General features: G+C 35.5%; 1 protein-coding gene and 1 long non-coding RNA gene across 2 annotated transcripts; both read right to left on the bottom strand.

Moving 5' to 3' along the window:
• Positions 1-3,912: 3,912 nt before the first annotated feature.
• LOC115920995 lies at positions 3,913-6,986 on the bottom strand. Its single transcript, XR_004062658.1, has 3 exons — positions 6,922-6,986; positions 6,208-6,265; positions 3,913-4,617 (listed from the first exon to the last, which is right to left on the bottom strand). It is a non-coding gene; the product is annotated as an uncharacterized LOC115920995 (long non-coding RNA).
• A 626-nt stretch (positions 6,987-7,612) lies between these two features.
• On the bottom strand, positions 7,613-21,834 carry LOC105438486. Its single transcript, XM_030978636.1, has 5 exons — positions 21,278-21,834; positions 17,110-17,466; positions 10,278-10,628; positions 8,258-8,377; positions 7,613-7,692 (listed from the first exon to the last, which is right to left on the bottom strand). Exons 1-5 carry the CDS (start codon positions 21,291-21,293, stop codon positions 7,613-7,615), a joined length of 924 nt encoding a protein of 307 aa, XP_030834496.1. The 5' UTR covers positions 21,294-21,834.
• Between the last annotated feature and the right edge of the window lie 4,361 nt (positions 21,835-26,195).

The raw sequence follows: 26,195 nt of genomic DNA, 5'->3' as shown, positions 1-26,195 counted from the left end.
ATAACTCCCCCCCCCCCTTATTCCCAATAAACCGAGATTGGGCGACGCTCCTGTTAAATTATGTAATTTTCAATGTTAAGCAGTGACCTAGCCAGAAATGTTTTCGTTTTATAGTTATATATATGGAAATTTACATTTGTAGAGCACTTTCGATCATGGAGTCAAATCAAAGTCTGCCCTTGACAATCATCCTATTCTCTCTCCATGATTTTATTTTTGTAACGTCTATCTGATGGTCGCTTAGAGGAATTCTTTTTTACAACTTTTCGAACTTCAGGGGGACAACCCCTTTTCCTCGGAGAAGCATTCCCCGTCCCCCTTTTGCCTATTGCCTTTCTACAGCTCTTGTAAACAAATGATGAAATCGCCACGTATTTACCTACGTTCTTCAGTTTCATTACCGATTCCTAAGATAAAGCTACAGAGGGAACGTGTAGCTGACGAGCGAATATTTTCCATTTTTGGAGACTGACAATTTACTTTATTGAGCACTGATTAGGCCCATAATGAAATATAGTCACAACTACTTTATCACCAGTTCATTAACAAATATATATAATTTTCAGAAATATGGGGGATAATTCCATAACGATTATTAAAAAAAAACCTAAAGTACGCCCTCTCCTTTATCCGTCTATTCTTACTTTTTAATTAATGATTGTTCTTGTCTCCCATCCGTTTTGAAAGAAAAGGTCATAGTAATGTAGCTAAAGTCGTGGTAATAACAACCAAAACCCCGTGGAAGCACTTACAGATGTTTTAAAAATGTGATGACATACTATACAAAAACCGAATGATTTATCTTAACTTTTATCATGCCACAGGGCTAACCCTGGTTTAATGTAAGCGTGAACTAAGTACCGACTATTGATTCAAGACCAAATTGACCAAGTTATCTAAATTCCTAGAATACATTTGCTTGTATTTTTTTAAATAACTATTCGAACAAATAGTCGTACACGCCGCGTTAGAGTGTCTCGTTCAAAGGCTAAGTTGACAAATATATTTTGAAGGGAAGTCCACCCTTATATTAACTTAGTTTCAATGAAATAAGAAAATGAGAGAAAGAAGTTAGTGAAGGTTTCAGCAACATCCGATTAAAAATAGGAAAGCTATGAATTGTTTAAGTTGTCGTCAGTGAAACGCAAATTGGCAACACTGTGACGTATATTTGCTCTGTACAGAATGTTCATAAACTTTCATTTTCTTAGGAATTGATGAAGGAATATCCCAAAAATAGTACAGGGGTTGTATAAAGACATATTTCAATATTGTAATTTAAGGCGAATGTATGATTGAGAATTTTCTAAAGGGAAAATGTAAACTTTTGAAGTTGTATTAGTACAGGGTGAATGGGAGGGGAGCTCGCAATATACGTCACAGAATTGCTAATTTGTGTTTGAGTTATCGCACCTTTAAAGGTACTATGTCCCATTTGCAGGCCAAAAAAATGAAAAAGTTAAATTCCAACTGCATTTGAAAGGTAATACTTATTTAGAACTTCCCTAAAAAAGATGGGGCTTGAAAATGTCTTCAAGTGGGAAAAAAATGACTATAAGCTGTCAAATCGACTTTAGGGCTATAGAGCCTAAAAGTAATAGTCTTGATTTTCAGACAATTGTACCGAATGGTCATACGTTTTATGCTGCGCAAAGATTCGATCAGTTTAATCTTGGCCATCACAAGAGTTGGGTTATTGATGTAGAAAAATGCTCATGTACCCTTTACAACTCTTTTCGTTTATGTTATTACCAAAGAAGAAAAAAGCCAGTCAGTCACTCAATAGTGTCTGACAGTGAAGTCTAGCAAGTAAACGGGTTTCCTTGCATAATTTGAATATGAGGACACTGCTGACGTTTAAATTTCACAGATAGGACATACATGACATATTCATAATTCCTGCAAAGTTCTTCCGAATTTGAGGTTGGCTGCAAAAGGGACATAGTACCTTTAACAATTAATAACAACCTAATTTTTATCCAGATTTCGCTAAAACTTTCACTGACGTCTTTCTGTTATGTATGTTCTTCTATTAAAGGGAATTCGTGACATTGTTCAGATAGTAGAAAATGGTGCTATTAAAGGTAGTGTCTTTAATGCTTTAAAGACAACCTAAAAGTTTGAGTGAAAACGGACCATTATTAATGATAACAATTGGGAAAAACTTGGAGGCTCAAAGAATCATGGGTCAAGCTTGAGCCCAAAAGCGCTCCTTCCCCTTTATAACGGTTAATTCTTCTTAAGTGCATTTTTTTTTAATTGACGCTGTTATATATCATTCAATTATCATTATTATTGCAAGCAAAATGCAAAGATACGTGGTTTATGATTCAACGTACAACGTCCAAAGTCTATATTTGTATACTTTTTACATTATATTTGCATTTACCTGTACAGAAAAACCATCTGTCTTTCAAGATCTCATTCTTTGTTTATATTGTAATGTGTTTTCATTGAAACATGTATAAAAGAAACCTGTATATAAAGCCTATTTGGTAATAAAGGCAGATGTTCTCCGTCCCTATTGAGCGGTATTTATATACAGGTTTTACTGTAGTAATTCAATGATAACATTGGATTAAGTGAATTTTGTATGGATATCGTAGGCATTTAAGGCATTACTAATTTTCATTATTAAAAAATATAGATTTTGCCGATAATAACTTATATATAATCTATGCAATCGATTATTACTCGGTGCTTTATATACGATAATTGTTTTTCATTATATCAATCTAGCCTTAAACGATTGCAAAGACTTTATAAATCATCTATAAGAATTATCTTAGCCATAGGAAGTTTTTTTTTAAGTCTGTTGGATACGTCGCTGGACTGCGAACCACGTGGTTCAAGGTTCGAGTCCCATATCAACCACTCCTATCAAATCAAAAGCTATACGGAGTAAAATCTTTCCCTGGATATCCTCTCATCTCTCTCTCTCTCTCTATCCAACTCACATACACAGAGAGAGAGACACACACACACATACACATTCTCTCGCGTACATGTCACATTATGGTAATGAGTAGAAAGAACGAAAAGGAATTTTCCAAGTTAGTTTTTCAAACGTTTTATTCTCATTAAAGAGCATTAGGAGCACACACAGAAGCCTCGTTATACATGAAAATGGAATCAAAAATATTTGTATAAGAAAAATAAATGTGTACAAAAGTTTCCTGAAAATAGAATATAGGTAAGCAGACTTGCATTTTAGAAAGATACAAGCGAAATGTGTTTTATTGTCTTCAAGATTCAAATAGATTCAAATAATTGTATTTCTCATACAAAACATAATAAAATGAATACGTATATTACAAACAAATGAAATGAATGAGGAACTAATTAGAAGCAGAGCTTGCTGAAGTATTACTTCCTCAAAGGCTAATTTACACACGACCGGCCACGACACATATGTTAATTACATTATAAAGCTACTAATATCATCGGGATACAGGCAAACACACTTCAAAAATATGTTCTCAGTCCTTTCCAATCGAAACTTACGTGATTTACCATGATTAAATATAATTCATAAAAAACACACTTTAAGAAAGGTAACACCACAAGGGGTGTATGCATCACCACATCATAAGAAGAAAAAAATCGGATATATACAATATGCATCAAAACTTAACACAAAGATATAAAATAATGTAACCTTTCTTACAGAAAAGTTAAAGAAAATCTTCAACTACTAGAATTATACATTTGCATATTTATACTTGTTTACATACTTTTTTTTTAAGAGCTTCCAGGTACGTTGTGGAACTTTCTATCAGATCGTGGTTTCTATCACGACGCTCAAAACTTTTCGAATTTACTTCCAAAATCGTAAAAAAAATAAAATTACAGTGCTTCCTAGAACATAAAGTCGAAGCCTGATAACAAAAATTTAGTGTTTACAAAGAGTATGTGACATTTTATGTTTTCTTGTTTTCATACAGTAGAGGCAATACGCTTTCAAATGAAGCATTTGTTACATTAATCCATGCACACTTCACCGATCAACATTGTTTTAAAAAAATTGTATTTGTGGTTGAATTTGCTTAAACTATGAAAATGTTAGGATATCGTACCAACGTTAAGGATTATGACCTGAACGAGAAACAAGCTTAACAATAAAACAATAAGAGGAAGGATTTAATTTTCCTCTTTTAATAGTGGAGAAATGAGTAATGACGTCATAAAATAAAGGATAGTGGATTATTGTCCATGGTGAAGGTAATAAGGGCATAAGTAGTACCCAGATCGGTCTGCAATTGTCACGAACATTGTAACATCATCATTAATGCTATGTTGTATCATGTAAATCATACGATATGTTGTACAAGTTGAGGCTGTTAGTCTACATCTGACTTGCACTCATATCTTAGTCCTCCGAGGTCGGCTTTCAATAGAGCGTCATCAAGTTTTTGTGTAAAACCACCTGTCTTTGTACTCCAATTTTTCAATATTTCTTCAAACGCATCAATATAATTTGATTGATATTTGGTTAAGATGTTCTTAGAGTAGTTGATGTCAAATCCCAAAGCTACGCCAAATTCGGTGTAATTGCCATGGGGCATTTTTTTGGCTAATGCTATGATTTCTCCATCGCTAATTTTCCTTTCGTCAGACCTGTAAAATTGAAAATGAAAGGCAATTAAGATCAGCATCATTGTTGTTGTTGTTGTTCGTTTGGTATTATAATGGCTATTAGTCAAATTTGACTATTGTTGCCAATTTCATCGCATCTCTTTCTTTTAATGTCTTGGTAAAATTATTATTTCTTTCTTTCTTTTTCCAATCTCATTTTAATATAATATTAGTCATAGTCTACAAAAAATAAAAACAAAAAATTATTTCAAATTAAACCACGATCCGCACACAGTTCCAACTCACGCTGGCCCTGTCCTTTCTATGATGCCTTCTTACCAGCCCAGCGAGTTATGTTACGCCGTACGCTTCTCGGTTGATAAACTCAACCTAGGTCACTCTGGCATAGACAAGGGGGCGTCGTGTACCTGTATGTTTAGAGGGTTTATTTATTTATTAGGAGAAAGACAACTGCATAAGCAAAACACTTGTGGGCTTTATTAGTTTATATGAGTTAGTTCATGAGATTATTTATATAGCGCATGACTTTTAACTACTATAATCATTGGGGGGTGACATGCTTTCGAGTAATGATATAGCAAGTTTTAATTGCTTTTTTTTTTTTTTTAATAAAACGTGGCCAGCAGATTTCATGTATCCTTCTCTCTCTCTCTCCTCTCCACTTCCCTAAAGTTGTGTGTATGTATTAAGATATGTTTTTCGATTGGTCAAATAAATAATGATAAATTGTTTCAATCATTATTTTTTTTTAAATTAAAAGAGGCCTAAATAAGATATATAGGTCTATACGATCAAAACTTCAAATAAGACACTAATACAGGTGTAGGCATAAGGTTATACACAAAATACCTATTTTCTCTTCTATTCAGCTCAAATTGATCGGTTTCTGTTTTTCATCTCTTTTTGATTAAAAGCTTACCGTATCTTTAAAGAAGCACTTAATAAAAAAGAGAATACTCCCACAAACATAAACTCGGTATAAGTATATTCAAAACCCCTCTGTACTTAATACTTTGTACTTATGCTTTGATAGCTATTTAGAGGCAATATTGCGGCAACTGTTTAGATACTGAAATTGATTTTTGTTTCTATTTAATGTGCTCTATCCTACTCATATTATGTAGTTCCGTCTATAGTGATTTCATAGCATTATATCATTGAGTACATAGTTCGCCATTAAGATTTTATTTCAATTTGATGTGGCTCCTTACAAGCTTACATTAATATTAATATCATTATTTTTATAAGTACCAGTAGTAGTATCAGTAGTAGTAGAAGAAGAAGTAACAGTAGTAGTTGTAGTATTAGTATCGTCATCATCACCATCATCATCATCATATGTTTAGCAAACCAGTCAACAGAAATATCCTTTTTCTTAATTTCAGGCTAAGTTGAACATATCAGTCAATGGTTATTTTACAAATAACGTTTTATTACTTAGCAATGCTTATGATACACAAAGCAAAGACAAAGCAGATTATTCATTTGAAATGCATAGAGTTATCATGTGATAACATTTTGGGCAATAAATATTATCTTGGAATTTATCAGTAAAAATTCTTTGAATTGAAGAAGACCTAAGATATTTTGCAGTATATGAACATACTGTACCTGTTCACGATTCCTTCCTGTGCTTCGGTAGGCGGTTGTGGCAGATTTGAGTTATCAACTGTGGAAAGCCAAACGTTATAGTGTTATATTGACAGAAATCCGGGCCCTGTTTCATAAAAGCTAGAATATACAGTGCGTCCCAGAAAAAAAACGAAACCATGAATTATCGATGTTTTATCATACCTTTATCACAATTATTATTAATAAATGACACATATTTGTAAAGCTTAGAGCCTCCTCTTTCATTCGAAGCCACCCATGTAATACATATTTCACGCATGACTAATTAAAAATAATTTGAAGAGAGGAAACCAAAGAGTCATTTGGCGGGCGGTAACTGAATTTCATAGCGAAAACAAATTTCAGAAAGTTCATTTTCTGCCCTTTCATATGTATCTTTTAATAATAAAAAGCCAATTATTTTTGGAGTGGACTCTGGAAAATAAACTTTCTGAGTAAAAAAATAACTTTCATATAATTCCATTTGTCGAATTATCGTGATGTGCATTTTCTAGTTGATAGGCGGCTTGATTTTCTTAAGCAAGGAATGGCGCTCTTCTTTGTTGTGGTTTGAATAAACATATGTGCTAACAAAGTGTTGCTCGTCGTTGGACATCCGTAAGAACAGTACAATGAAAAGGGGAAACATACAAACAAAGTATTTTTTTTTTTCCTTTCTTAATCATTACTTTAGAAAACTTTAAATGGTCTTACCATTTTCATCTTCGGAACCATTCTTTGCTGGTGTTTCAAGTAGTTTAAATCCTTCTGTTGACGTTACTTAAAGAATCATTGGATGAATACAAAAGCATTTTTGACCATAATAGAATATCTTATCTTAGTATATGCATGACAGAATAATCATCTAGTTCCTTTTAATCAAAACCCTAAACTGATGCCCTGTTCTAAAAGTGAGTACTGAAAATACAATGAAAAGATGACATTTCACAATTGTATGATGATTATGTAAAATCAAGAAGAGCGATCAGGTAATATAATTTCAAAAGGTGGCATGATCTGTTGCGTTTTAGCCTATTTATGCACCAAAATAGCATTAAAAACTAAATAACTATATATATATATATATATATGTCAGAGTTGAGAATTCTCACACTTTTATATATACATATAGGTATATATATGAAATAGATAACATTCCAAACGACGATCTGATTTCACCATGATTCCATAATTATGAACTTAGGTCTAAACTATTCCATCATGCCGATTTTTCGACAAACATTTAAGATCCAGTAGCAGCTCATGCGACATCAATTTCAAACCGTATCTTTGACCAAACCCTAACCCTTAATATCATAAAGCCAATCCACCTAAAAACAAATATAGCCAAGTCCAAAATCCCTATTCTGACGAAATGAATTACCGAGCAGACTTCGGGCCATATTTAAAGTAACGTAGTATACATACCTGGATCGGCTTGGACCACCTTGCTGTTTTGTCCATCTCTTTTGGAGCAGCAGTGACCTTGAAAACAAATGTAAATCTTAGCATTATTGTTCATATTTGTATTGCATCTACGTAAATGTAAAGAAAAACACATAAAGACAAACCTTTTTTTATAATTCCACAAATAACTATTTCCCGTCCCTAAATATAAAAAAAAGCAGACGGAAAATATCCTAAAATATTTATGTTAATAAAATATACACCTATCACGATATACAAATTTACCCATTAAAAGGATCGTTGAGATATAAATGGGTAAACTGCACAGAAAAGGTGGACACAATAGCTGCGTGTTTTTATTTTATTTAAATGAATGGCAACTGCGTGCGACATAGGTCTGAAAGAGGCCTAATGGGTAAAAATTGTAACACTTGTATTTTTTTTGTGTAAAATCAAACACAATTAGGGTTAACAATTAACCCAATATCGGGTTGGATTTCACCGACGAAAAGCAACTTCACTTTCAACCCAACTACATTTATTTTGAATAAAAAAAACCTAGTCCTTTTAAAATATTGTATAAAATTATGATTATGTTTTAAACTAGGAAAATAAGTTCGTCATATTTCTAATACAAGCTTACTTCGTGTTTTCAAACAATAGATGCACAGGAGAATGCCTACAATCAGCACTGTGGCAACGCTTAATGCTATTCCGACGATTGGACCATCCGTCAAATTCTTATCCGGTGTGTTTGGTTCATCTAAGAAAAGACGACAAGTTGAAAGAAAATTAATATATGGTTATTTAAGGAGGACTTCATTTATTAGGATAACCTTAGGGAGCGTCATCTTCCGAGGAGTCTGTCAAACATCTTCCTGTGTTATTAATAATGATAGTTATAATAAATAATAATAATAATGATGTTAATAACAATTGTCATAACCATAATAGTAATAATAATAATGATAATGACAAAGTTGAAGTGCAAAATAGATCGGTAAATCTCTCTTGATGCTCAGCAATACAGCTATTAAAAATTAATTGCAACTTCATGCTCACAGATATCTACACATAAATTGCTATATAAAAGAGAATGTCCTAAAATATAATATTAATAACATGAAGTCAAACATTAGTATCATAAAGCAATGCACAGAATGGCAGAGGAAACGTTATATTAATTATGTTGACCTTGAAAAAGCATTCAATAGCATCCATCGAGACAGCCTTTGGAAAATACTACGCAAATATGGGATACTAGAGCAGCTCGTTCTTGTAATTAAGAGCTTTTACAACAATTTCACATGCAGAGTTGGAAACAGTATCCATAAGTTCCAAGTGAAAACTGGAGTTAAGCAAGGATGTGTCATGTCAGCACTGGGTGATAAGCTTGGTGATGAGACAGGCAACTGAAGACCAAAAAGAGTTAAAGATGGACCCTCTTTTCTACACTTGAGGACCTCGACTTTGCAGATGATCTCGCTCTACTTTCACACACCCACCAGCATATGCAAGAAAAACATCCAGACTCAGTGATTTTGCGCAGCAAATTGGCTTGAAACAGAGGTGATGACCCTGAACATCTCGGACCCTTTACCAATTCAAGCAAACGGGAAAGACCTACCTATAACTGAGGAGGTTACTTACCTGGGCAGCACTGGCAGGCACGATGGAGGCGCAGGCAAAGACTTTAAGAACCGTCTTAATAAAACCAGAAATGCACTCAGAATGTTCAATAATATAAAAAGATCACAGCAGTATAGCACAAGACCAAGCCAAAATTGTACCAGAGCTGTGTCCTTTCCACTCTCCTGTACGGCTCTGAATGTTGGAGAATGACGAAAAACGACCTCAATAAGCTATCGGTCTTCCACACAAAGAGTCTGAGTAGAATATGCCTCATTTTCTGGCCAAATACCATTTCAAATGAAGGACTGTATGCCCAATGCCATCAAGACAGCATGGAGAACATCATCACGAGAAGAATGTGGAGATGTATCGGACATGTAATGGGAAAGAACATAGATGACATCACACGAACAGCCCTCCATTGGACACCAGAAGGCAAAAGAAAGAGGGGACGTCCTAAAAACACTTGGCGAAGAACTGTGGAAGGGGAGATTAAATACCTGAACCACACATGGAATACCATCTAAAGACTGGCCCAGGATCGGGAGGAGTGGAAGACTTTTGTTGCTGCCCTACGTGCCAGGAGGCATAATTGGCAGTAAGTAAGTAAGTAAACATTCACATCCACTTGAAATATATATCATTAAAAAATGAATCCTTCTAATGTGCAGATACAATACAACTCTTATTGAATTTTCCTATCAGTGAAAATGGTGAATAGGCACACAAATAATCTCCCTGTGCCACATAGTATTTATCGTGAGATAGATGTACCGAAGGCGTAATGGTTGTTTTCAGTGCTACATGAATCTTAACCAGTCTGAGGTTGTTGCCATGGGGCTAATCCGGGCGGGAAATGAGTAATTTTGCAAAGCCATTTGTGTTGTAAAAAATAGTCCTGACATCAGTTGGGAGCTGTTGTTTTGGAGTATTGCCAAATTCAATGCGCGGCAAACGAGCAACAGTGCAGAAGGACGCAGAAAGCAAAACAAAGTTTTAGTACAAATTGTCAAGATTTTATAAATACATACCCGTGGGTGGTATGATGGCCGGTATGATGATGATCCGTGCTTCAACTGATACGGCTGTGTTCTCTCTTCCATTAGCCGAAAGATATGTGGCGTTACAGGTAAAGTTTCCTGTTTCATATATCTTAATATGTCGAATGATATCAGTGGTCCCGTCATCATTCTGCGTTACTTCAGGAATAGATGGGAAATGTTTTCTATCATGATACCAAATGAGTTCGGTATCTTCAACAGGATAAACGTTTGGGAGTGTGCAGTTAAGGGTGAAGGATTGGTTGGCATGAATGCTGCAGGATGAAGACTCGTCAGCTCCGGTGCAAGAAGGGATCACCGGGAGCGTATCAGGGCGAAGACCTTAATTTAAAAATGATAATGATAATGATAGTATTATTAGTGATACAGATACAGTGGGCCTTCCCCGATAAACATGTTCTGATGTATGCGCGCATGTAACCGGTGGACAGGGCCGGAGGACCTTCAGGCATGCGAACGTGGTCGCCTACATGTGCAAGGGCCTTGTTTTTCTTGTCGAGGTCATTTGCATAGTTCAGTGCAGTTCAGTTTTTATTTTTCATTTTCAACAGAATAGTAATCTTGATAAGAAATCAGATATACAACTCAACATTCAATAATATAATACGTTTTACATGGTTTAAAGTTGTTAAATAGAAAGTATACATAAATATCCAATATAATGAGTTTTTCATATTAAAATAAACAGATAAACCTGTGTAAATTGTTGTTGCTAGGTCAGACAAGCAGTGTAGATTGTCCGGCCTGGCGACGGCCACTGTTAACTAATTTACGCGAAAAGACACTGCAGGGGAGGCATCGCACAGTGGGCCAGGGAGGAACCAAAGTGTGCCAAAACTAATTTATCGGGATTTATTTTCTATAAATCCATAGGAAATGTTTGGATGTCCAGGGATTTCCGCTTAAATGGTATTACCAACATTTTCTCTGATATCTAAGCTTTAAGTTGATACCAGATTTGGCTGCCCGATTGTGCCCGTTATTATGTTAGAGCCGTTTTCTTTGCAACATTGCCCCGAAAAATGTGTTTATTTTGGTCCGCGGTGTCAGAACAAGTGTCACGCGCCCCCAAGCGCCGTGATTTATGACCGCGAATCCTTCATGATTCAACCGCGGACTAAAAACAAAAATATTTTTCGGGACAATGTGGCAAGGGGAATCGGCTCTAACATGACAACGGGCAAGATCGGGCAGCCAAATTTGGTATCAACTTAAAGCTTAGACATCAGATAAAATGGTAGTATCAAAATATAAGCGGAACTCTGCGGAAATCTAAACGTTTCCTCTGGATTTATAAAAAACAAGGATAATTAGTCCAGTTTTCAGTGAATTAACCTTTAATATATCATGAAGATTGTGTTTCTTTACATTTTAACCAATTCATGCAACGAAATAAACTATCAGGAATATGTGAGAGCAATTTTATATCAATAACTTAAGAACTTCATGTTAAATTGAAAGATTTATAAAACTAGACATATAATACTTGTTTAGAACAAGTATAGGTGGGCTGGTCAACAAAAATTTGACACGAAATAGAGCAAAAATAAGCGAGATACTGCTAAAAAACAATGTCATATAGATTAATGATGTGAAAGAAATTCACCTTCCTTAGGCATAACACGCAACTTAAGAAATTTCTGATATGTGCCCTTTAATCGTAATTTTCACTATGATGACGTAATCAAATGGAAAAATAGTGGAAACTTAGCTTGAAGAAAATTGTCTTAGCTACATCATATCAAAATTTGGAAGAAAATCGATCAATATTTACAGAGATACAATCAATTTCCCATAAATATGCTGACTTCATAATATGCAAATTCGTATTTTGAGTTCCAAGGCCATTATGATGATGTCACGATACACTTAATGGCCAAATGAGACATGGAATCATATCTTCGACTCATACTCTATCTAAATATGAAGAAAAAAATGATGGTCACAGTTCATTCCAAAGAGCTATAATGGATTTTGTATAGGCATGTTTTTGCCCATATATGCTATGTATTAAAAGAGCTCGCGCGCACGGACATTTTTCTTGAATTGACGCTCATCTTGTTATTAGTGGTCATAAAGAGATAAACATGGTATCAAATTCCTTGAAAAAATATGAAAAATATCATGAAAGAAAAAAAATGGCGATTCTATGTTTTTTAATGGTGTTACGCGTGAAAACGCGCGCGCATGCGCGTGTGCGCGATTTTTTATAAAATGCTTAAAATGACCTAAAACTTATGGAAAAAAATTTGAGATGATTTTGAGCATTTTAAAATTTTGCGCGCGCACTGACGCGCGGACGTACGCGAATGCGCGCGTTTTTTTACCCGAAATTGACCGGACAGATATTGACCTTGATCATGATAAATATGAATGAGAAATGGTTTTTGGTTATAAAGATATGATCAAGAGTTTATTTTCAGAAAATTTCACAAAATGGCGCCTAGATGAAGTCATCAGTCAAGGTCATGGTTGAAAAAATGTCTGTGTTTTGTTCTAATGCCTATACATATAAGTGCCAAATTTCAAGGTATTTGATTAAGCCATTTTCAAATTATCTTGCACACAAAAAAGTGGGTCGAAATAAGAAAAATAAACTAGATTTGTAATACTTGTTTGGAACAAGTATAGGTGGGCTGATCCAACAAAAAATTGAGACAAAATAAAGGGTACATTTGAGATAGCTTTTTGTCTCAGCTACAACATACTCGAAGTTCAGCGTAAATAAAGCTAAAACGACGTAGATATTGCTCGCAAAAGACGGGAATGTAGAATCGAGTTTTGAGAAAAAATCATGTCCCATACAGAATACACGCAAAATGTGAAAAATTTACATGCCTCCTTTAATCGCAAAAATACGCCATGATGCCTTTGTCAAAATGAAGAATAATAGTAATTACATTTGTAAGGAATTGTCTCAGCTAGAACATTTCAAAATTTGGAAGAAAATCAATCACTATTTACAGAGATACAATCAATTTTCCATAAATATGCTGACGTCATAACATGCAAATTGGAATTTTGAGTTCGGAGGCCATTATGATGACGTCATGAGTTAATTGAAGGTCAAATGTGACATGACACAATATCTCCGAATCATACTCTATCAAAATATGAAAAAAATTGAGGTCACCTTGCAGCCTAAAGAGCTACAATGGATTTTGTATAGGCATGTTTTTGCCCATATATGCTATGTATTACAAGAGCTCGCGCGCACGGAAATTTTTGTTAAACGGTCGATCATTCCGTTATTAATAGTCATAAAGAGACAAACATGGTATCAATTTGTTTGTAAAAATATGTGGAATATTATGAAAGAAAAAAAATGGCAATTCTATGTTGTGTAATAGTTTTACGCGCAAAAAACGCACGCGCATGCGCGTGTGCGCGATTTTTTATAAAATGCTTAGAATGGCCTAAAACGTATGCAAAATGATTTTGAGACGATTTTGAGCATTTTTAAATTTTGCGCGCGTATTGACGCGCGGACGTACGCGCACGCGCGCGTAATTTGACCTGCAATTGACCGGACGGATATTGACCTTAATCGTGATAAATATGAATGAGAAATACCTTTTGGTTATGAAGATATGATCATGTGTTGATTTTCGTAAAATTTTACAAAATGGCGCCTAGATGACGTCATCAGTAAAGGTCAATGTTAAAAACGTTATTGTGCTTTGTACATATGCCTATACATATGTGTGCCAAATTTGAAGGCATTTGATTGAGCCATTTTCAAGTAATCGTGCTTACAAAAAAGTGGTTCGAAATAAGAAAAATAAAGAATAATAAATAAATAAATAAATAAAGGCAATTCTTACGAAATTATAAGGTGGTCTGTACGATATACAGCCCACCTGATAATAAATAATAAATAATAATAATAAAGGCAATTTTAACAAAATTATAAGGTGGTCTGTATTAGATACAGCCCACCTAATAAGTCACTTTGGAACTAAAACTGTGAATATGTAGGATTTTGCTGTTTGAAGGAGTAAATTTATTCCCTAGTTGTGCTTACCCGAATTAAATATTTTACTGAGGTATTCCTCAATGTATTACAGTTCAACTGGTCAAGAAGAGAATTGAAGAAAAATAAATCACCAAAAATGAGTTTTGGCGCACTTTGGTTCCTCCCTGGCCCACTGTGCGTTGCCACGGTTACGCGGACGAGCGTTGAATCGGCTGTGCGTAAACGAAACAGTACAAATGTGTACAGATTATGCCTAATAATAATCGATGGACGTGGGGAGGAAAAGCGCCTGCACATGCAGTGTAGCAAATTCTAGCAAAAAGAAATACCATACATGGAAAGCTTAGGTTTGGGCGGACATTTTGAGATTAACATCACTGCGGGAATCGGCCGGAATCCTAATAAACATGCTACTTTTATAAAAAATTGCAATTTTTTTTTTTTTTTTTGGTGAAATTTAATGCTCATTTTTCCCAAAATGAAGCTTCCATAAATTTGGTCATTGTATTTTCTAATTGGGTTACCAATAGGCAAGAAGTGCACGCAGTATCAAGTTGATTGCTTTTCCCTTCATAAATTCTCAACACCTATTGTAAAGTTGCCACTTTTATCATTTTTGGAGCAACATATAGATTTTCCCATGTTCGCAGGGGTATATGACACTTTTAAAACTCGCTAAATATTAAAATATGGGTGGAAAAATATTCTTTAGAATGTTTTCTTCCCCAAGCGAATGAAAAAAATATAAAAATACACATTCGCCAATTTTGAATTTTGGCACACTTTGAGGCGATTCTGGCCCACTGTGCGTCGGGCATGGATCAGGAGAGTGTGTTTGCGTGCCTTGGGGATCTCTGGTAGCAGGCGTGCATGGGTTTGAATGCATGTTGTATTATATTAGGGACTTTTAGATTTCCGTGGACTGATACGTGTGACGTCCATTCAAGGCAGTGCATTAAAAGGACGTCGATCGTAGCAATCCCCATTGTCTTCGTGCGAATCTAAAAGTCCCTATTGTGTCTAGGTTACGGCCTTCTTATTATTGTATATTACATGATTGTTCATGTCTACTAGTTGGGTTTTGTTGCAGAGGGCGCTACACAATTTGTTTTTGTTGTGAGATAATGGAAAACTGAGTGTCTAATTTGAAAGAACATACACTTTGAATGACAAAATCGGTTCGGAGACGGCTGAAATATCCATAAATATAACGATTTCTAATATTTGTGTACCACCACAAATTTAAGGTAATTTGGACCAGCTCTTGAAAAACAAAAAAGGGCCTTATACGTTTATTCTAGCCAATGCCGATGTTGGCTTTTGATGGATATTTCGTGTTGGTTATAATTGGCACATCCAGCCGGCCAGTGTATTGTTATTATTAATTAATTAATTAATTAATTAAAGGTCACCGTGATTTCATAAAAGTGGAGCTGAATTAATATGAGCGTATTGGCTAAATATTTTGCAAATTTGGAGGGCAAAACTTTTTCATAGCAATTTTTGGTCCTAAAAGAGCACTAGTAATGTCATAAATAAGAAAAAGAGCAATAACCATGCACTCTGAAGGCATTTGCGGTCTGAAAGAAGAACTTAACTATCCTTTAAGGCTTTCTTGCACACCTATTATCATTGGAACATCCTTCACCATTGCAACTACTCCAATCAAATGTTATTTGTTATTTAGGGGAACCTTTAATCTACAAGCTAAGCTGTTTCAAAGGTTCCTCAAATTTTACCCTATATAACCTAACATTTTACCCTGTATAACCTAACATTTTATCCTGTATAACCTAACATTTGAAACAATCAATTTCGACGTCTTTACAAAGACTCGATTATATAATACGGTCATAGTTATTTTACAATTTGGTCATTTATGTGAATTCTGTTTTGTGAAATGTGAAACAAATAAACTTGAAACTTGAATACCAGTATCATCAAATAATAATAATGATAATAAAATGATAACAATGATAATGATAGTAATAATAATTAAAATAGTCTTTGATATTATTACTCGTATTATCACTATAATCATTATTGTTGTTATTATTATTAATATTATTGTTATTATTATTTTTTATATTAAATTTGTTTTTATCATAATTTTAGATTATTTACCCAGGGTAGCCACACCAGTGTTACTACTGCTTTTCATGCAGGTCTTGCATTAATTACAAGATAATTGCCAAGTACCATATGAATACAGCTTAGTCAAGATGAACAGATGAGGGCAAAACCCCTTCTAGGCATGTATTAAGCAAGGATCTATTTTGGAACCCCGCCAAAGAAACTCAATACATGGCAATTTCGAAGCCGAGTACAATGGGGCAAATGATTGAGGATCTCGAGGCTCTACCTGAACCTTTTTCTTTTGTGGGGTGTTAACGGAGCATTATTAAAACAAACGAACAAACCGAAAACATCAAAAACAGCAAATAAATATTAAGCAAACAAGTTGAAGGTGTCATGGTAAAGTGGTTGATTCACTTGAATGACTCTCAATCCTAAACTTGCTGGTTAGAATCCCAGGTCGACACTAAGGTATCTGTATTAATAAACATTTAATTATCTTAGCCCTGAAGTCTATGTGAACCTGACAGTTGCTTTGGATACACTAGTTGTAGGATCTACAGTAAGAACATTATTGGTGCTAGTTAGGCTTCGTGGGTAAACAGAACAATTTATGTTATTATTATTAAACAAAACTGTTCTTGTGTGGCCTTAACGTCTAGCTTTTACGTGAAAATGTGACTATTCTTTAAACAATGACATAATCAATCATTGCATATGGTCGTCAAGGAGATCAGAATTGAAACTTACTGAACACATTGAGCTTGGTGTTGATGTTTTGCACTGGAATTTGTCCTTTCCGGTCCACGACACAGCAATAGGTTCCCACATCGACGACGGTTATATTTTCCAAGATGAGCGTCGAATTGTCGTCTTGCAAACTTGCTCGATTTGCATATTCTGCTCCTAATGTTATGTTCCCCTTGGCAAGGAACAAAAGCTTCTGACGCCCAGTACCGTTGTTGTAGTACCAGTAGATATTAATTACCGTGCCTTCTCCGAAGAGACATGCTATGTTGACAGTGTCACCGGCCGTCGTGGAAAGTTCTGTAGTAGTTCCAGAGACGCTGACTGCGGCCCAGATCAGTAAGGTTATTACGACAGAGGCTGGGTTGATAAGACAAAAATAATGAACTCAACATGTAATTTTATATCGAAATAGCTAAATGAATACAATTGTTCAGTAGCGTACGCAGGTTTTTTCAAGGGGGGGTGGGGGGGGGGGGGGGGGTAAGCGGACACTTTTTTTTTGATCCCCCCAAAATCGCAACGACTCAGCCAGCCGTTGAATAAGCGGGGGGAGGGGGGAAAGAGGACACTTTTGTTTTTGTCTCGAAATTTCAAAAATTGACATTTTGCTCTGTTGGGGGTGGTAAGGTCAACTTTTTTAGGTCAGCCATTGGCATATTTTTTTATTTAAAAACAAACAAACAAACAAAACCAAAGAGGGGGGTTCTCCAAAATACACACATACAAAATACCAAAGGGGGGTTTCAACCCCCAGCCCCCCCCCCCCCCCCCCCCCCTTGCGTACGCGTCTGCAATTGCTATACCCTGCTGGGACACAGCGTGCGATGAGTAAAATGTAAGGGTGAAGATGTCGGTCGGTGAAATGGTTCGCGAGAGCGATTATTATATTATTGTCCTCTCTCTTTCTTTCTTTTGCTCTCACTTTTATTCTCCCCCAATTTGTCTAACTCTCTCTTCTTTCTGCATACTTCACATCCACCACAAATGTATAACAGTAACTAAAATATCAGTCTAGGTTTTTATAGCGCTTCATATATCGACGGTGTCTCTAAGGGTTTTACAAATGTATTATTTCCCTGTAGGCGGTTTCAGGCTTCGGTGCTCCCAAGGAGTTTAGTAACTCCTTGGTGCTCCACACAGCGTTAATAGGGACGTTTAGGTTTGCAAGACGAGAACGTGGACTGCAACATGTGACATCCTTAGGCACTACAAGTGCCTTAAAAGAACGTCACACGTGACTGCCGGTGCCTTAAAAGGGCGTCACACGTCCACGCAAATCTAAAAGTCCATATTAAGGACTTTTAGATTGAGTGGACGAGAACATGCGTGTCCATGACAAGCCGTTTTAACATTTATTCCCGATTCTTGATATCTAGAATTACCATTGCTTTACAACAGAAAATCATTTCTTGATTTCAAGAATTACCATTACTTTACAACAGAAAATCATTTCTTGATTTCAAGAATTACCACTGCTTTACAACGGAAAATAATTTCTTGATATAAAAAAATAGGAATGAATGTTAAAACGGCTTGCCATGGACACGCATGATCAGTGGACGTTCACGCCATTCTCGTCCACTCAATCTAAAAGTCCCTAATAACGTTGTATGGAGCACTCAAGCCAGTCGCTATTTCATAGACGCCCGCAATGCTAAGCAAAGTGTAATACCCTTGGCATCCTATACCTTGTACTAATTAACACCTGGAGTTAATGTCCTGCCAAAGGATGTTAGTACCGGGATGGGATTCAAACCCTCGATCCTTAGATTAAAGCTAATACAAAGTTTTGGTAATATTTCAACAGGATTGGATTATGAAATTTTAAATTTGCAGAACCATTGTGAAATCTAGTGTTGGAATAAACAACTTTCACTAAAATGCTAATGATTTTGAGAAATTTAAATTTCAAATAGTGCCCACGGCCATACAACGGTAAATGCGACCATGACAAATCTAGGAATATGCAGTGCTGTTATATAATTTCCAAACGGGAATAAAAAATCGGTCGATTTTAATCAAGAAACATATAGTTTTGAAGCTAAAGTAATATCAATTTTGAGAGGGAGCTATACAACATAAACAGTTTAATATTCATAACTTAATCACTTAAGACTCGATTTTAGCCGTGACAACGGTCATTGAATGTTGCAGGATCGCATAAGTTTTGTTCATTTGAACCAAATTCATGACCCCATAGCAAAACGTTGTACTACCTTTGAGGACCACGTACTGTACCACAACACCTCCACATAAATGTATGCATCATCATCAACAAAGGTGATAACAAAACAGTTAGCATCACATGATTGAACGCCTCTTCAATGTCAATTCCTAATGATCGAAAATTCACCCCGGAATATAAACTATTCATAATTCTATTTCTTCCACATGAGCGGTTTAACTACCCATAATATTTTTGATGAAATACAAGTAAACAAAGTTATCATTTAATTGGTAGGGTATATATGCATAACGATGTACGTTATGTGAACATTGGACCTACTTCGAATGAGTCATTGTTTGAGGGCATGGCTTTATACTAACCTTTAGCGATAGGTCTCACGTTCTCAACAAACAACATATTTATGCAGGTATATTAATAGCCAACTTATTCATATTGTGCAAGAAAAGTTTTGTCAATATTCTCTTCCGAAAAAAAAACGATTACAAGGCCACTGAGAAACCTCCGAAAGGGAAATGCTATTTTCTTTGTGGAAATAGCTGCATAGGTTAATGTTTCCACCAGGAACTGAACCCGATTTTTTTGTAGGTATTACGTCATCAGCCACTAGACCACAAAGACGGTTTAATAGATATTCGGCTAAACCAGAAATAGTAAAAGACAGCCTCTCCAAACCCTCAACAAGAAAATTAGTTAGGAAGAACAATTAATTTAATAGCTACTCAAAATTATATCCCAAACCCACTTGATTTTTAACATTAGGTCCATTCATCATTATGTACATACATTTATGTATGTGTACATATTGCGTCTCAATACTTCGAAAATCAACGGAGTTGAAAATAAATATATAACGTCTGAGACCTCGAATTTTCGTCCAAACCTGGGAATTACTGATGACCGAATGAAGCCCTTTGGGTGAAAAGTCGCAGCTTCAGACGTTTCACAGAATTATTCAATTAATTTTCCACTCTTTATAAATGTATGTATATATATATATATATATATATATATAGAACAAATAATTTAATTTTGATAATCCTCCTTAACAGCAATATACAAATAATAATGAAACCTATTGATATACAAACAAATCATTGATAGTTCTCTGTTAGTCCTCTTTCTTTTTATCTCATACCATCACAAGTTACATTTTCTTAAAAAGCAATACAAATTCCATAATCTAAACAAATAATTTCCATGCACTATACCTAACCCTAATTTTACCCGGGTCTGTGGGCCAGGCGCGTACGCCCACTGAACAAAATATCGGTCGGCAAAATTTGCCAATTTCCGGGACCAAAAAAAAATATGTGCCTCTTTTTCCTCTTCTTGGTAAATCCTTCTACTATTTTGGAGATTCCTGGATCGAGTAAGACATGAGGCCCGTTCACACATAACAATTAGTGCGAATTTGATCGCGATGCAAAAATTGTTTCTTTTTAGGGGGCGTCCATTCACACAAAGGGAGAATTCTCGCTCGGCGAGAGAATCCCGACGCAAGACATACTGCGAATAGGATCGCGATGCGAATCGCAAAGGTTAGTGAAATGATTATGTTCACACACGCAAAAAACCCTAATTTTGGATCGTGATGGAGAAATCGATTTTAAATCTCACTTTTTTATGTCGGTGTGAACTATCGTCTAACAGTGCATGTATTCTATTACGCACTTCGAGTCACAAGAGTTTGTGCATGTAAACTAATTCAGTACTTAGCCTGTTTCAAAGTCCTGGGCCCCGTCTTACAAAGAGTTACGATCGATCCAAATTAATCGTAAGTCCTCCAATCAATCGCAAGTTTACAGTCTCCTATCTCTTATGTACATAGTTACGATTGATATCAATCGCAAATAAGCTACGATTGATATCAACTCTTTGTAAGACGGGGCCCTGGATTGTATAAATCAACCCGATGGTTGGCCCGTAGGCCTACGTAAAGTTACTGAACAACAGCCCCCTTTCCGAGTGCTTTCTTCTTACCTTGAATATGTGCCATGGCCTTTTGTTCCTTCTTCTGCAGTCTCAATAAATCATGGACGCTAGCACAGTAGTTGATTCAAAGATCAATTTCACGTGAATATGTACCGTTCTATTAGTTTGTCGATTGTTCAATAGACACAGTTGATCGCGTGAGTTATGTATACAATACCCTTTAGATATTTGCAGGGCAAATAATAATTCCCTGTATTACTCTATTTAAAGTCCAGGGCATCGCAAAACTTCAATTAAGAATCGTGTTAACTTTTATATGTACAAGCGATTCAACGAGTTGTTGGAGAACTTGTACCTTTGACGGTTTCACTAAACAATGCCAGTGTTGTTATTTTTGAGAGATTAATAGCCAATGTACTCTTGCGAAAGAGCCTATCATTGCACTGGCAAAGCCGAATGGATCTAACATGTAGAGACATGAAGGTGATCCCGCTATTGTCACTGTGGACGATCAGGTACACGCGATTATAGCAGTTTCCTTTCATTAATTTTAGCTGTCAGTTGGTCTCCTTATACGGAACATTCACATAATAGCTCGCTTCACAACACATAGGCCTATATATAGAAATGAATCATGATGTTATTTCCCTATGCCAATTCATAGTACTACCACCATCTTCATATTTAGTTTGTTTTATATGGTAATCTAGACTTTGACACCGTTACGCAAACAGTGACATAATGAGTAAGATGTTGAGGGATCTGACCCAGTATGCATTCTTAATCATCAAGAACAACACAATGAAAAAACTCGGGAACGCTTCTCCCAGTGGTTGTATTACAACATAATGGCGCAACTTCAATTTTCTGCACCTCGGGGAAAACCCAACAGCATAGACTCCTGTGTCCATGGTTACAACATAACACAAACATATGACACAGGTAAGAGAAATATATTTTCATTCATTACATTCTAATGGGATCGTAAATCATGACAAACTTGTATTTAATACTTATGGACACAATATAACACGAAATTAGTCACCTCACTCTGTTCATAAGCGGAACGAACTGTTTATCTACTTATTGTACAATAACAAAAGATTTACATGTACAACTGTGATCATGCTTTATCATGAGAATATCTCTCGGATGAATATGTTTTCTTTCTATCTCCCTGTCTCTCATTCTCTCTCTCTCTCTCTCTCTCTCTCTCTCTATCTTTCTCTCCGTCTCTCTCTCTCTCTCTCTTCCTTTCTCTTTCTCTCTCTTTCTCTCTCTTTCTTTGTCATTCTCTCTCGCTCTCTCTCTCTCTCGTTCTTTAGTCCCCTATATCTTCTCTTTTCTCTCTGTACATGCTCTCACTTCCATCCTGTTATGGAATGTGGTTCGGTGACAAAAGCGTATTTTTTATAGGAATTTACTTCCAAACTGAATACATGTATTACTTACGCAATATTTACAATACATTAGGGACTTTTAGATTATGCACGACGAGATGTGACGTCACTGCCAGTGCCCTTAAAAGGACGTCACATTGCCTCAAAAGGGCAGGCCACGTTCTCGTCGTGCAGAATCTAAAAGTCCCTATTATGGATTTATCACAACTTGGTTTGAACTCATATTTACGAAACGTTCCCGATCGATATTAAGAACTATGCTAAATCTGAAGTCTAGGTATTCCCGGAGTAAAAAAAATCATACTAGTTGATGCAATCAAATCTAGGTATGAAATGGGGTCCGAAATCGCAAAGATCCAGATCTATGGCTGGGTAGCGAAACATTTGTTTCAATTGTGATTGTGGGGGATTTCGACCCTTCGACTTGGGAATGTAAACAGTTCAGCAGGAATAATCTGTTGTACTTTGCAATGTACACACATTTTGTCACGATAGGTTTATTCTAACTCATATTTGGTCAGGCCTTCTCACATTAACAGTTCATGAATTAGTATACATAAATACACATCAGTGAGGGCATTAGTAAGAATTACACACGTGGTACCTTTGAAACAGTCTATCGCCTTGGGCGTGTTAGACTGTTCCAGATGTACCTCGTGTGGGTAATTTTACTAATGCCCGGACAAAATGATGTGTATTGTTTGTTTTATAATATTATGTTTTATTCGTTTAATAAAATGATTTTTATTACATGATTTTAATAATGAACGGTCATTATCCGAATTACGCGTTAGGCAAATAATACCTGGTCACGTGTACGCTTTCAACCAATCATTTGATTAGGATCCACGTCATCATCAAATATGGCACACTGTGTGTAACCAAATTGAAACGCATTCCATGTTACATGTAGATATAATATGACAACAGATTAGTCATGCTAAACGTTTATTCTCCCAAATCGAAATCCCCCATAATCACAATTGCAGGAGAATTCGAACTGTCGTAGTCGAGTGGTTTAAGCACTTTAAATTAAATTCAAGGGTCGTGGTTTGATCCCCGACACGGCACTAATGGTAAGCCATTAATCTACATTTACCAGCCAAGAGAGAAATGGGGACCAAGTAGGATGACAAAAGCATTTGTATTAGTAATTACCTATGCCCTCAAGGGGACCATATGGTAAGTATACACTCCAGTGAGTGGAGATGATGCACTTTGTGTGTTAATAAATCCGATGACGGGGATAATAATATCTGTAAAGGGCTTAGAGACGGTATTCCGTATGAAGCGCTATATAAATCCAGATTATTATTATTTATATCAAGTACAGGCCTTCATTTTCACAATTTTTGTATCTAAGTGATGTTAAAGCAGTGCATCGACTGCAAAGGTGGTTGTCTTAGATTTGTTTTAAAGACATTCTCCAAGAAAGCATTCCAATTCTGCAATCTTTTAGTCTATTTCAATGTCTCAATGCTCATTCGTCCTTAAGCTTCCAAAAACAGAAATAGTACAAGGTTTTTTTTTAACATAATACATGTAGCTGAATTGAAGCTAAACGTTTATCTGCATTTTATTTAATTCTTAATCGCCGTTGTCTGGGGATTCAAAGTCTGCATCGTCTCCACAAGAATCGGATCATTCTTCTCCTCTAAACGTCAAGTGCTTTCGGAGTAAAAGTTCGAGTTATGACGATAATGGTAGAATTCACCTAAATGAACTTCATAAGCTTCCGGCTGTATCACATATGCTTTTCCTCATGCCTAGGCAGATATGTAAGGATTCCAAGATAGGAAAAGAGAAAAAAATCTCAGATGAAACCGTCACCGATAATGTGCAACTGCAGCATTTTTCCCAATTAATGAGTCTGGGTATTCAAATTTACTCAAAATGAAAACGTAAAAAGAAATTATAAAAGAAGACTGTTGAAAAAACGTTACTTTGGTGGGCATAAAATTGTCGAAATCCTAGAATTTGTCTTGATCGACTACCTTAAATTTACCTTGAGTTTAATATTCAACAGTGCGTCTCCAGAAGAAGTCAACCAGAAAACTAATGAATATTACGAACAATGAGATGTATAAATATGATTGAAGCAATGTTGCTCAGTGGCACATATATGGACTAATGCATTTGAAAAAGTAATTTCCACTTTATGAAAATCAATAAATTATCGGTATATAACTTATAGTTCTCTGATATGAAACATGACTTCTTGCTATTATTGGTTTTTCAATATCAACACTTTATTCAATACATTTTCGTTAAGTACGAAAATTATTATTTTGAGTAACAAAAATAATCGTTTAATTGAATTTGTCCTAATGTCATGATTTGCATTTTCTAGTTGTTAGGCAGTTCGATTTTCTTAAGCCAGAAATGTCTTTTTTCTCTGCAGTGTTTTGAATAAACGTATGTGCCATAAATGTCTTGCTCGTCTTTGGAAGTTCGTAGGAACAGTTTGAGGTATAGACAAAAAAATAGGTACCAAGAACGTTTTTTCAACTTTTGGGGCTATTATTTTTCTTAAGCCCTTAAATTGTCTCACCATTTCCATCTTTGGAGCCGTTTTCTGCTGATGTCCTAAGTAGTTCTGAATCTCCTGTTGATGTTACTTAAAATATATTGGATGAAAACAAGAGCAATTCTGAGCATATTAGATAATTAGAATATCTTATCTTATTATATGTATGACAGAATAATCATCTAGTTCCTTTGATTTAAAACCTTCATTTGATGCTTTCTCTCATTAGTAGTGTATACTGCAAATACAAGAAAAAGATGACAATTTATAATTTTATGATGCTTATGGGTAATGCAACAAGAGCGATCAGGTCATATGACTGAGGACCGAACATGATCTAATGGGTTTTAGTCTTTTGTTTTACCGAAAAAGCAATTAAATAAGATGTTGTTGCTAAGACTGTACTTATAACTACCGAATGTAAATATAACTATATATATATATATATATATATATACATATATAACACCCTAGACGACGATCTGATTTTACCATAATGTCATAACGGTGGATATTATAAACAAAATTATACGCCATTCATGTACGATGCATAGGCAATTTATGTGAGTTCAATTTCAAACAATATCCTTGACCTAACCATAACCTTTGACCTAACCATAACCCTAAACATCAGAACACCATCCGTCTGAAAAACCATTGACAGCCAAGTCCAAACTCCCTTTCTGAAGAAATAAATTCCGGGAAAAAAACTCTATGTAGAGTAATATATTACACATACCTGACTTGAGTTGGGTCCTTTTCTTGTTATCTTTTCTAGAGGAGCGTTGACCTTGAACACAAATGTAAACCTTAGCAATAATGTTCATTTGGGTATTTCATCTACAAAATCAGGTTAGTTTTTTTGATTAAAAACGTAAAGAATTACACATGTAGGCACACCTTTTGTCTAATTCCACAAATAGTTTTTTGCCGTCTCTATTTTCCAAAATAGCAGACGGAAAATATCATAGAATATTTTGTTTAAGTAATGTAAACATTTACCCAATGAACATTCGTTCAGATATAAAGGGGTAAACCG

Source organism: Strongylocentrotus purpuratus, unplaced genomic scaffold, assembly GCF_000002235.5.
Source record: "Strongylocentrotus purpuratus isolate Spur 01 unplaced genomic scaffold, Spur_5.0 spur5_scaffold_1, whole genome shotgun sequence".
Taxonomy (NCBI): domain Eukaryota; kingdom Metazoa; phylum Echinodermata; class Echinoidea; order Camarodonta; family Strongylocentrotidae; genus Strongylocentrotus; species Strongylocentrotus purpuratus.
The sequence above is the reverse complement of the archived record's forward strand: the minus strand, read 5'-3'. Positions and strand labels throughout refer to the sequence as shown.